The 13200-nt window shown below is 38.2% G+C and overlaps 1 protein-coding gene and 1 long non-coding RNA gene across 3 annotated transcripts; both read left to right on the top strand.

Moving 5' to 3' along the window:
- Nucleotides 1-2701: 2701 nt before the first annotated feature.
- Nucleotides 2702-8469, top strand: LOC118456111 (stonustoxin subunit beta-like). Of its 2 annotated transcripts, XM_087834701.1 has the most exons (6): nucleotides 2702-2835; nucleotides 3134-3231; nucleotides 3553-3644; nucleotides 4545-4644; nucleotides 5757-7184; nucleotides 7361-8469. In XM_087834701.1, the coding sequence occupies exons 4-6, from the start codon at nucleotides 4554-4556 to the stop codon at nucleotides 8032-8034; spliced, it is 2193 nt and encodes a 730-aa protein (XP_087690827.1). In that variant the 5' UTR covers nucleotides 2702-2835; nucleotides 3134-3231; nucleotides 3553-3644; nucleotides 4545-4553; the 3' UTR covers nucleotides 8035-8469. The 2 variants fall into 2 exon arrangements, with proteins under 2 accessions (XP_087690827.1, XP_087690826.1); XM_087834700.1 differs by having other exon boundaries at nucleotides 3134-3644.
- A 743-nt stretch (nucleotides 8470-9212) lies between these two features.
- On the top strand, nucleotides 9213-12630 carry LOC148096636 (uncharacterized). Its single transcript, XR_015717076.1, has 4 exons — nucleotides 9213-9323; nucleotides 11247-11356; nucleotides 11728-11817; nucleotides 12401-12630. It is a non-coding gene; the product is annotated as an uncharacterized LOC148096636 (long non-coding RNA).
- The last annotated feature ends 570 nt before the right edge of the window (nucleotides 12631-13200 follow it).

The following is a 13200-nucleotide window of genomic DNA, read 5'->3' as shown; positions in this document are numbered from 1 at the left end:
GGGTTAAGTCTAAAATATTATATAAAATAATAATACCATCAGGCAAATATGAACTTATTTTAGCACAGCAAAATGGCACGAAAATGGGAGGGAATCGGGGTCTTTCACGATCCTATCTTTTCCGTTACAGAGATATGAAGTGTATGTATATGTTTACGGAAGCGTAGAGCTGCCATCCAGGCAAAAGAAAAATACAAGTGTATCACGTTATAACGTGAAATGTTTATTGTTCTAACAAGATACTTTTCCTGTTCGTACAATATAATAATTATATTGTACGAACGTGATAATTATGTATATTGTAATAACGTGATATTATGTTGTTCAAACATGAAAAGTATATTGTACAAACAGGAAAAGTATCTTGTTAGAACAATAAACTTTTCACGTTATAACGTGATACACTTGTATTTTTCTTTTGCCTGGATGGCAGCTCTACGCTTCCGTAATATGTATTATGCATATGTATATGTAATATGTATTCTTTTTTTTTAATAAACGTCATATACAATTAAGTAGCACAAATGGACAAATACAGGGCCGTGCAGAGACATTTAAAGGGGCGGGTGCTCAAAGTTAAAAAGGGGCACATTGAACCAGGCTGAATAACAACAACACACATTCATCAAGAATCTAATATGGGCAACAAGGCAAAGCAAACGTAGCCGATGTTTTACCTGATGGGTACAATGTTGCTGTTGAGGGGTTGCTGTGGATAGTGCTGGAGGGCAGGGCTGTGCTGATCTGAGACTGTAAACATTAAAAAGTCCATAGGAGAGATGGTAGCTGATTAAACAAGTATCATGAGATAATAACAAAATGCAAAGATTGGTGACAGCGCTTGGAACCATAAGGCAACAAAAAACTGTGAGAAATAATTTAGGCTCTTCCTGTGAATCACTCTTTGCCTCTTCCTTCCATCCCATCATTTCATATATCACTCTCCACTTGCTGTCTATCTGAGAACAAGGCACAACTTGCTATTGCAATAAACTATAATTTAATTATCCACACCTAACAACTCTTGCACTTAATCTATAATAAAATGATGAGAGAAAAATGTTATAGCACTGCCTTTAGTAGCCGCACACAGCTCCTACTGTTTCCTCCTCATGTCCTTACCAGCCATGTCTGGACAATGTTATATCATAAGTAATAATTTAAAAAAATCCATCTAAATAAAACACACACATGCACGCACACACAGTGACATTTTAGACCTTCTTCAGAATACTGTATATACTATGGGCATCATGGTGCTGATTCAGAATCCTTACATTATTATTTATTACTAGAGCTACAATAATAAAGCAATGAGGAGGGAGAAGTAATAAATATGAAATAATGTATTTATGATGATTCCATTTGTTTCACTATCCACTCTGTGCAGGAGCAAAGCTTATTACATTTTAAACTGTAGAGATACAATAATTTTACTGCTGTAAAATCCAAATTTTGTCTTATTTAAAATATAAATCTAATATAATCTGCTTCTTAAACTATGTTCTTTAAAATACAGCATGTGTTTTTTAAAATATTATAATAATGCATAATTATGTGGACATGCATATTAGATTATTAGTTTTTTAGTTTTTTTAGTGAAATATAATCCCCCCAGAAAGGCAGAAAAAGCCCAGAAACTTACTTTAAAACTAAATATGTTCTAAATACTTTAAAACTAAATATGTTCCCTAAAACGGTGACAGAGCTACAGACCCATGACAGCCTTACACAGGTAGCCAGCAGCTATGACCAGCACTACTTGTGCGGTTAATAAAAGGACAGGTAATGTTTGTCGCGCTGTCGCAAACACAGCACGCTCGTTTGTTTCAGTTCGTCAGTTGCAACAAGACAGCTTACCAACGTGTACATAATAAGCTAATACTCCTGTGTGCTATACACTACAGTGTACGCTGTACACCTACTTACTGGTTTTGTCGCATCAGTCTGTGTCTCTGAGTTAACTTGTGTTTCTCCTACAGCTCCGGACCGCAAAAAATGCGCGTGCTCTTTGTGAGCTCGTTCCCGGCTCGTAACCAGCGCGTTCTGCCGTCAAGGGCGATCATTGGTTAAATGTGATCATGTGACTGATGCACGCCAGATCCTTTTATTTAGCAAAACTGTGATTAATAGTTAAATATTATTGTTGAGGGGCACAGACAGGACTCCGCACGCACACACACATAAAAAAAAAAAAAAAAAATGTTTTTAAAAAGTTGCCTCAACAAAAGGGCACTTTGGGCACCCATCAGGAAAGGGGCGGGTGCTCAAGCCCCTCTAGCCCCCCCCCGCCCCCCCCTCTGCACGTGCCTGCTGACGGGGTTATGTAATTGGTGTGGTGTTATGGAAATAGTTGAGCATTCATTAACTGCAGGAGGTATGGTAACTATAGGAGAATGATGAGGGTAGAAATGGGAAATACTGGGGGATTCAGGTTTGAAAAGGTGGTTGCGGGGTTATGATTTCACGAAGGGAAAGGAATTGGTTCTTCGATTTCTGAGAAATACAGGACTTTTTAAGAGGATTTAAAGAGTTAGAGGTGATCTAAGTAAAATCCAGGAGATGGCAGTAATGCAAAATCTATGGATGCAACCTGCCGTTAAAATGGAGGAAGAAGACGAAGAATGCTTGTGATTTGTTGAGATTGTATGGACGTGGGAGTTGTATTACCGGGGCGGGAGATTTTCGCGAAAGTGCCGGCTTACATTGCTGTAAACTTGGGTGTGCAACGCAGTGTGTTCGCTGCGTTGTCTGTTACGAAACATGGAGCAATTAAGGCACCGGGTGTTCATCTCACGGGGAGCTGTACTCCGTTTTCTGCTGGATTAATGCACCGTATGTATATGACTTCACCCTATATTTTCATATTTTCATATGTTACGTGGAAAATAGACTGTGGCTAATTGCGTAGTTTGACTATTGCCACTTGTTATATTTATGCAAACAAACAAACAAACAAACAGATTTTATCTCTGGGTGTCTGCTTGCCAGTCCACCTCATTCGGCAGCATGTGTTTATTGACGCCTGCCAGCTTTGGTTACATTTGCATGACTGTGGCCTCCCATCGGGGCCTTTTCTCTTTGAAGATCCGCTATCTAACCTAACACCGTTTCTCTGTTACTGTTTCCCGAGGCCCCATACTGTGATTTGGTGATTGCCGAGTATCTGAGGGCTGAAGCTGGATTTTTGTTCTCTTACCGACCGAACACTGGTTCTAACTGGTTTTAAAAGTTAAGTGTTTCTTTAGCTGATGTCTTCTTTGGCTCCGCCTTGGGTGGATGCACAGATTTTAACATGTCTTTTCTGGCAGCTACTTTTTGGATGGGTTTCTGTTTTATTTATTTTTACATACATGCTGTTATATCTATTTTCCCCTATTCAGTGCTAATGTTGTTATTGTAACGTTAATTAAATTTGAATTTTATCTATAACGTTTAGCTGTTACTGTTAATCCCCTGAAATTTGACACCAAGCTGCCACTAATCCACTGAATCAGGCTAATAGTGACTTTTATTGATTATTAATTTGATTTCTCTTCTGTTTCTTGATAGAACTGAGGGTGGACCAGTAGCAGTGTGATCTATAATACGGCACCTTGAATGTGAGACTGTGTGGTATCCCTTTTATTGGCCCTGCATTACTGGTAAGTCGTATCCTAGTCCACTCTTTCTCTTTTCTTTCTTTTGTTTTGTTGTTTTAAGCATATGTAATACTGTTTTTATAGGGCAGCATTTAGGCCAATAGTGGGTGTGCTGCAGTCATTCATTCTGTTCAAACCTGTGTGTCCTTCTTTTAATAATATTAAACCCTTAGATATCCTGGTGGTAAAATTTCCACAGGCAGCATCACTATAAAATCATGAAGTTTCCTTGACTGTACTGCCACACGTGCATGTGTGTATGTGACCAGCTGCACATGGTCTGTATGTGCAACCGTATGTGTTTCGTTTCATTGACATTAATTATTCTATATAGAACAGAGGTGGATATCACATATCAGATGTTTGACCCTGGGATTAGCATCCACTGTTGTGAATCTTTGTGACAAGTGAGCAGCCAAAAGTGGCTTGTACAAACCTGTATGTGTACAAATCTTGCCATGTGCTGCTGTATCCCTTACCACTCTGGTTCCTGCAAAGGTTGCTCTGCTTCACGAACAATCATCACATACTCCACTACTTTTCAGTTTAACAAACACCAATATGAGTCATTACATCTGTTACAAAATAAAACGAATAATATAATAACTAATAACCTAAGCCCGATGCCAACACAGTGCTAGGAGTTGAATACTATTTGTATCTGTTATGATTTTGTCCTGCAATGGTCATGAAAGCAATATAGTCATAAAAATCATTACTCATTTTAATTTTCAAATTTCAGATTTGAGCTACCTTATGTTTGTTATCAGCAGCTGCCTTCATGTTTGGATTGTTCAGGGTATCTCTTGGTATGTTTTGTCAGTGAGCAACAGTCCACTGCTGCTTGGTTCTCTCTTTGGAATGCAGAATTTAAAGGTGTATGATAAATGTTTTTTTCATCAGGTCGGAGACATGGCTTCAGATACGATGACAGTGGCTGGTCTGGGTCGACCTTTTGATCTCGGAATGCTCTACAATGCTTTAACGGATGAGCCAATATGTGGTAAGTTTAGTCTTTATTATAAACATAAATGGTTTGCTTTTAAAAAAAAAAAAAAAGATTGTTTAAATATACTCGTCAGTAATATAAATGCTTGGACATGTTCAAGGTGTCTTAAAGATCAAAATTAATGGTATTTGCTGATGAAACTAATATTTTTTTCTGATAATAATAATAATAATAATAATTATTATTATTATTATTATTATTATTATTATTATGGGGGCAGCACTGTTGTGCAGCACTGTTGTGCAGCACTGTACGGTGGTTAGCACTGTTGCCTCACAGCAAGAAGGGCCTGAGTTCATTTCCACCATGAGGCCGGGGTCTTTCAGTGTGGAGTTTGCATGTTCTCTCCCCGGGTACTCCAGCTTCCTATCCATGTGGGGATAGGTTAATTGAACAATCTAAATTGCCCATAGGTGTGAATGCAGGGGTGAATGTGAGTGTTGGCCCTGAGACAGACTGGCGACCTGTACAGGGGTGTACCCCGCCTCTCGCCCTATAACAGCTGGGATAGGCTCCAGCCCCCCCACCCACCCACCCACCCCCGACCCCCCGCCGCGACCCTACAAAGGATAAGCGGAGGCGAATGGATGAATAATAATGATAATAATAGTAATATTAATAATGATGATGTAAATCATGAATTAAGAATTTAAAAACTGGATGGAAAGTAATAAATTATCACTAAATCTTAGCAAAACAAAATCAGGTGTCACTGATGTTTATTTATAGAAACGATGTTAGGTTAAGTGCCAAATTACAATATTTGTCTTAAGACACTTATCTTTATAAGCTAAAGATGCTAAAATCAATGAAAGACTAGAGGCTTCTTACCTGCCTCCCTAAAACACATGAGGAAAGTATTATAAGCAGATGTCTTCCCCAAAGAACTCAATGGGAAGTTCAAGTCAGCTTGGGAAAATACAAATTAGAATAAGCAATACTACTCTTAAGCAGGGAGGAAATAAAACAATAGTCACACATAAAGTACAGTTATGATCTTGCAACATAATGATGATAATAATGGCTCATAAAATCATGAGCTGCACATTATTTCCTGACTTTACCAAAAGCTTCATAAGATAACTAACATTTTGCCATTTCTTTAGGTTTAACCTTGTGGGATGATCGCACTCTACAAGAGCACACAGTTGAGAGACCTCAAAGAAGCAGCACGTTTGAAACTTCTGCTTGCGACTCCATTGAATCCAGATGTTCCTTGTTGGGTTTAGAACCTTCTTTGAAGGCCAGTTTTCTTAGTGGATGTGTAGAAGTTGGAGGATCTGGCAAATATCTGACTGATAAAAAGACATCCAAGAACCAAAGCAGAGTGACTATTCAGTACCAAGCTACCACCAGCCTCAGAAAATTATCAGCATCTATATTTGGCACCATAAATGAACCGCAGAGACAAATTATAGAAAGTATCTCAGCTACACATATAGTCACTGGTATCCTTTATGGGGCCAATGCCTTGTTTGCATTTGATAGTGAGAAGTTAGACAGTAGCCAAGTGAAGGACATCCAGGGAAGCATGGATGCTTTAATAAAGAAGATCCACGTTGACGGGAAACTTGCCGGGACGGGAAAGCTGACTAAAGAGGAAAAAGACCTGAGCAAGAAATTCTCCTGTACATTCTTTGGAGACTTCATTCTGGACAGCAACCCTACAACATTTGAAGAAGCAATGAAGACCATTGCAGAACTGCCAAGGATCCTGAAGGAAAAGGGTGAAAATGCTGTTCCTATAAAAGTTTGGCTGACGCCACTGAAGACATTAGGGTATGGAGGTGCAGAGCTGGTAAAAGACATCAGCGTTGACTCACTAAGGAGGATTGAAGATACTCTGGAAGCTCTAAAGGAGATGAAAGAGAGATGCAATGACTCTCTGGATGAGGTGGTGGTGAAGCATTTCCCACAAATCAAACATTACCTACAAAACTTTCAGAAGTTGTGTAGTGATAAAATATCTGACTTCCAACGAACTCTGAAAAGAGTGCTTCCCTCCATTCGTGAAGGTAGAGCGGATGAGAGCTCACTGAACGACGTTTTTGATGACTTAGACAAGTCACCATACAATCTGGGAAATCTTAGCAAGTGCCTTGACTATGTAGAGAGAGAAATCAACATCATCAGGTCATTTTTAGGGAGGATGGAGGGAATAAAGATTGTTCAAAATAAGTCAGAATTAGATAGAGCAGTACTTGCCACAGGTGTAAATCATGCATTTTGCTTTGTTTTCACCGGTTTGAAAAATGCTGACCTCAACCTTGATGCAATGGCCAATGAAGACCCATGGTATTATTTAGACGATACCTTGGCTCATATGAAAAAAGTAACAGATTTTTTCATGGATCTTTACAGAGCATACAAGAACAGCACCCAGCTCTGTTTCCTTGTAGCAGCTATACAACACCAGAATTACAAAGGAGCCACCATTTATCAGTACAAGGAGGGCAGAATGATTACTGATAATTTTTCAAAGCCCAAGATACGGGATCCCAGAACTATAAAAAAGCGAAGTCATTTTCTTTGGAGTAAGTATTTACTTTCTAGATTGCTAGTTTTTAAAATCATCAAATATTTAAAGGCATTGTTGTAATTATCAACAAAAACCAAATATAGTTTTTTTTTTTATTTTAGAAGTTACTTGACTGAAGTGGAAGATTATGTAGATGACTCCTAAAAGATTGTGTTTTTGCCTTTCATTCAGATTACTGTCATCTCACTCTGGACCCAGACACTGCAAATAACTACCTCACTCTATCTGAAGACAACAAGAAGGCAACATGTGGGAAGTGGCAAACCTATCCAGATCACCCACAGAGATTTGATGGACATACACAGGTTCTGTGCAAACAGCCGCTGACTGGTCGCCACTATTGGGAAGTAGAATGGAGTGCTGGTCATATGCAGAGTGATGTTCGCATAGCTGTTGCATACAAAGAAATTGGAAGGAAGGGAAGAATGAATGATTTAGAGCTCGGATGTAACAAGATATCCTGGTATTTTGGTGTGGATAAAAGTGAATCCTTTGTTCCTTTGAGAGACGCACTTTACAAAATTGTGTCTAAAATAAAACCCTTCATGCCTTTTGTAGACATGTTTTATAAAAGGCTTGTAGCATACCATGATAATAAGGTGAGGATGGTTTTTTCTCTGACTAGATTGGGCAGAGTTGGTGTGTATCTGGATTGGCCTGCAGGCACTTTGTCCTTCTACGATGCTTCCTCTAATAGTGACAAACTTGTTCATCTGTACACCTTTGAAACCAAATTCTCAGAGTCTGTTTACCCAGGGTTTTACATCTATTACCCATCCAATTATGTTTTCCTGTGTCCAGCTAGTCAGATGATGGAAAACATTTTGCATACACCTGTTTACTGACAAAGAAGTAAAGCGCTCTGTAACAAAGACCAACTTGTAGAGGAAAGTCTCACCTTTGCTTTGTTGCTTCAGTGGTGAGGGAGAAGTGCTGATTGAGCATTGCTCGCACTTCCACCTCCAGCCATTGGCCAACTCTAGGGTGACCGAGCAATAAGGTGTGACGGACCTGTGTGCAATGCAAAAACGAAGTATGATGATAAGTGCTTTGATACAGCTTCTTTGTCCATGCTTTGCTGTCTCCTCACTGCTTGCTACACACCAAGGACTGTCTACGCTCCACAAAAACAGCAACATGCTTTCTGTATGACACACGGTGATGACCTAGATTTAATTGGTCTGATATTTTGTGCCATATTTGTAAATACTTAGTTGAGGAGAAATGTAATCTAAAAATTTGACTGCCTCTTGTCTTTGTTATCCTGACCTGGTTGAATAAAAGGCTTTGTAAATACAGCTCACAAAGAAAACCTGTCTGTGGATTTATTCATTCTATAACACCTACAGATTAGTATTGCTGTGTAATATCACGACATCCTAAGCACATCTATTGCATCAACAACCATTGCCCTTACTGTTTGCCAGTATTTCTGCTATAGGTATCGTAAGTACCACTGCCATCCACACATGGGCCTAAGCCAGGGGTCAGCAACCTTGAACACCCGAAGAGCCATTTGGACCTGGTTTCCACAGAAAAGAAAACACTGGGAGCCGCAAATACTTTTTTGACATCTAAAATGAAGATAACATATATATATATATATATATATATATATATATATATATATATTTGCCATTATGCTTTTATAAACAACTATAGTATGTTGCTTATGAAATCCATGATTTGCTACAGAGAAAGTTAAATTTTATTTATGTTATAAATGCAATTTGAATTCTTTAAAAATTATATCAAAAAAGAGACTCCAGTTGAAGGTCTCTAACGAATTAAAAAGCTAAACTTGAATTATCCTTGTGATGGCCCGCTGGAAGCCGACGCTCCGGTGCGTGTGTCAAAAAAATCAACACACTGCTTCAGAAGCACCGTGTCGAAGCTTGATTCGTTTGGCCAGAGTCACGTGATCAGTGACGTCCGAAGCTTCATTTACAACCTAACTGCTTCGGTGTCTGATTCAATGGTTTATAAGTAAGTGAATCATTCGCGGGATTTGTGGAGCGTTTTGATGGTGACAGATAGCGAACCACTGATCCTTCCACTGAGAGATTTGGAGCCAGCGAGCAATAGAGGAGTTTCTGTTGTGTGGGAGTATTTTGAGTTGATTTTGGTCAATCGGGTGGGTTTTCCAGCTTTGTGTTCTTGTTGTTTGCTTTTGTTTTGTGCGTGTTTATTTTATCTGACAAGGGGAAAAACTTAAAATATCAAAAATCTGCTTTTCATAATATAAATATCATTAAATAACTTTAGAAAAACTTCTATTTCACTCTTTACATTTAATGTTATAAAAATGTATATTTTATGTTTTAAATAATCTTAAACTGTTAGTCTGCAAAATGTGCAGCAATTTAATTTATTTATTCTCTTTAGCTGATAGTTTGTGGGGCCCAGTTAGACTTTATAACTGCATCTCTACCAGTTTCTGTGCACTCCAGCCTCCTCTGTGCCATGTGAAGGGATTTTTCTTAAGGCAGGAGAAATTATCTCCATGAAAAGGAACAGGTTCGGACCATCGCACACTAGAACAAATTCTCTTCTTAAATACAAATGGAAAAGGGTTACCTTAAATACATCATGTTTTTAATTTGCAAGTTCATAAGCATTTTCCCTTTCCAGTTCACAATCAATTCTACCCCCAGGTCAAAAATATGTATAGGAAAATTTCCCTAATGTAATATTATTTATAAATACACCCGTCTAGCGATTAACTGCAAAAATACATGGAGGCAGGACCTAACAGCAGAAGTATACTCCATAATGTGTTGTACATTATTATATATATATTATATGTAACGTGGTATTTTTCAATTGTATTTACCAACATCAAGAAATCACAAGCAAAGAAAGACCACGGCATGGTGCATATTTAAACAAGGAAAGTTTACTGGTCAAAATTATTTATTAAAGAAATAAACCACATTTTTGTCACCCCAAAAAATACACGTTTAAAGCAACACAACGGTGGCCCAATATCAGAGAGAATTCCACTCTGTAGCCAACGCTACAGAGAAGCAGTTGGTTTTATTTTGTGGATTCAAGCTGCTCTTCATATTTTTGGCCACCAGATGTCACCAGAGAGGACTGTGTTGAAAAGCTTCAAGTAATGAACCGTTTTTCAATACAATGCTTCAGAAAGGTTCATTTGACCATCACTAAATTATCCTGTCACCGTGGGGTACGCCAGTGTGTCTTGTTGAATGGACCTAGAAGCAAACACTGAAGAGGAGTTGTAGTTTTTAACAAAAAGCAATCCTTTATTTGGATGATGGCATGAGAAAAACATGAAAACTGGGGAAAAAAAACCCCCTATGAAACACTATAATTGTGACTATGATAGCGTTAACAGACAATCTGACAAAGACAGAAAACAGAGGACTTAAATATGCACAGGAGGTGATCAGGGGAAGTGGGAACATATGGGGAAACAGCTGACTGACATAAACCTAATAACAGGACAAGGGAAGCGGAACTAAATACAATGAACAAAGAACATAAGACTCCTTCAAAATAAAACAGGAAACGGCGATAAAATAAAATAATCAACAAAATAAAACTAAAATGCACACAACACTGGGTCACAAACAAAAACTGTTGTGAGTCGTCATCCTTATATGGCCTTTGGGCTTTCAGAGCGTAGCGGAGCCTTGATCTGAATTTACTTCTTCTTTTTTTAAGCACCATGCTCCTAAAAAATGAAAAATATTTGTAAAATATCTGCTAAATATTTATTTTCCCCGCTTAATGTGTGTGGCGGGGCGTGGTCTGCAGTTCTGTGGCACGGGAGGTGGAAGCATCCGCAATAACGCTCTGCCACCTTAAGTCTGTGCTCTCTCTGCTGTTGTGTTGTTGTTGGTATGTGTTGGGCTGTGACCTGGAAAGCTACAGCCAGCTGTGTATGTACAGCAACCGTGTGTGAAAAGTGGTGAATAAAGAGATGCTGAAAAGCATGTTCATGCAAACATTGTCAGGTCTGCATGTTTATGGTATGTTCACAATTGGACTTCTGCTCCTAAACCTGTACATCCCAACCATGCCTTTACAGTCAAGGTTTCTGACGGAGCTGAGTTTCTCTCTGACAGTTTGCTGAAAGTGTTTGCAAAGTGATCGGGGGAACAGGGCACAAAGCTAAAGGATGTAGCTGCCATGATGACAGTAAGAACTTTAAAATTCTTTAACTACAAAGTGTATATGTATTTCATTAGGTCAGTAAAAGATTTTTATGCTGCATCCTTTGAAACAGTCAACTATTATTTGTGAGTACTGATTCCACTGAAAGGATGCCATAATTTTTGTCATGCATTTACTGGCCCACTGAGAAAAAGTTATCTTTCTTTAAAAATATATGTTCTGGAAACTATATATCCATAAAGTTGATGTCAAACAGGAACTTTTGATATTGCTTTGTAGATGCTGGTGTTGCATGATGACTGGTTTAAAAAGTCAAGAGTTTTTGTCTGGGATCATTTTCTTCTGTGCTACTGAAAAGTTCACAAATCTCTGTTTTCTTTGTTATAATACTTAAGGATGACATTAATGCTCGAAGGGACTCCCTCGTCAAAGTGCTCAGCATCTGTGTGAAAGACAATTGCAACATCTTGGTGCAGGAGTTCATGGTGAGTGTTTTATGAGTAGATTGTGGCTTTGCAACATTTAAAAATGCATTTAGTTATCCACTTGATCCTCATTGGACTGGTTAGTCCTCTTTAATAATTTGAAGTTCACATGAGGCCTGGTAGTGAACTCAGCCGCCGGCCCTTGAGGCCCCACCCCCACCCCTGTATTAGGGGTCACATCAGTGTGAAAAAACTTTAAATTTGTCATTCTAGTGAACAAAGGAAAATCCCACCAATATTTACATTAGCTTTTGTTTGAAAAAAAAAAATGACCAACTGACCAACAGCTAACCAAATTGTGGGGCTGAAAGTCTAAATTCTAACATCTTCTGAGTGACATAACCTGGATTTCTGATGGGCCGGTGTCTTTCTAACAAAAACTAATGTAAAGCATTTGAAATTATTATGTTTTTCACCCTCTTAGAAACTCTGTTAGACCATGAATGGCAGTATGGCAGGCCACTCTTTGGCTATAGCTATTTACTATGTTGCTTGCAATGGTTTAAATTACTCTAACATTAGAACTGGTAGAGTCAAAAGAGTTTAAAAAGGAATCTTAAAGAAATGTTTTGTGTTTAACCAGGACTTGACTGAGGCCACTGCACAGATTGAGAAAACCACAATGAACATCTGTCTCCAGAGGATGCGCCAGGCAATGACTTTTCTGATGTTGGCATCATCATCGAGGGTATAGTAGTTCTTCAAGATCTGGATAACGTGACCTTTGCAGTAGCCATGCTGTTTGGACCTTTTTTATTCCTTTTTATTCCTTGTTTGTTTTTCCTTTTGCTCTGTACAAGTTCTCTGTTTGTCTGTTTGGCAGCATTTTTCAATTTCTCTTTGTATTTTTTCTTTCTTTTACTAGTGAAGAGATGTAGCGTGAACAGTTATACAGTCTAAATATCCCATATGGGTCGTGTGAAATGGTATTTTCAGTTTCATTCAGTTGAAGTAAAGAACGTTGAATATTTCTAAGTGTGCTGTTTTGAACCAAGATGTCAGTATGATCAGTGCTGTAATTTTTGACAGTCACTGTATCAATGTTATTTTTGCGTCTCTTGAATAAAGGTTTTGACCTGCAAGTGCTAATTTCTTTAGTAATTGGGGTAAAATGGGTAATGTTAATAGGAAGGTGTTTGCCAATTCAGTAACCTAATTTAATGTTAATGGAAACTAACATTACCTCAAATTGTTTAGTTATAATTGTTGTTTAACTGAATCTTGACATCAGAGGCCTTAAATAGAATGTTTGTATTGTTCTTTCCCAAGATGGTTACCTGTAACATTTTTCAAAAGAAACAGTCTAATTTCTTTGCTGTGATTGATTCCAGAGAACATGGAAGAACTGACATTATTTAACTGTTGATTTATATAGATTCAGTA

The sequence above is a fragment of the Neolamprologus brichardi genome, chromosome 22 (assembly GCF_056152115.1).
Source record: "Neolamprologus brichardi isolate AB-2024 chromosome 22, ASM5615211v1, whole genome shotgun sequence".
NCBI lineage: Eukaryota > Metazoa > Chordata > Actinopteri > Cichliformes > Cichlidae > Neolamprologus > Neolamprologus brichardi.
Note: the sequence above shows the minus strand (reverse complement) of the source record. Positions and strands in the feature narration are given on the sequence as shown.

Coding starts and splice junctions, on each gene's coding strand:
- LOC118456111 (XM_087834701.1), top strand. CDS start 4,554: ATGGCTTCAGATACGATGACAGTGGCTGGTCTGGGTCGACCTTTTGAT. Junction 4,645..5,756: donor AACGGATGAGCCAATATGTG/GTAAGTTTAGTC, acceptor CCATTTCTTTAG/GTTTAACCTTGTGGGATGAT. Junction 7,185..7,360: donor GCGAAGTCATTTTCTTTGGA/GTAAGTATTTAC, acceptor CCTTTCATTCAG/ATTACTGTCATCTCACTCTG.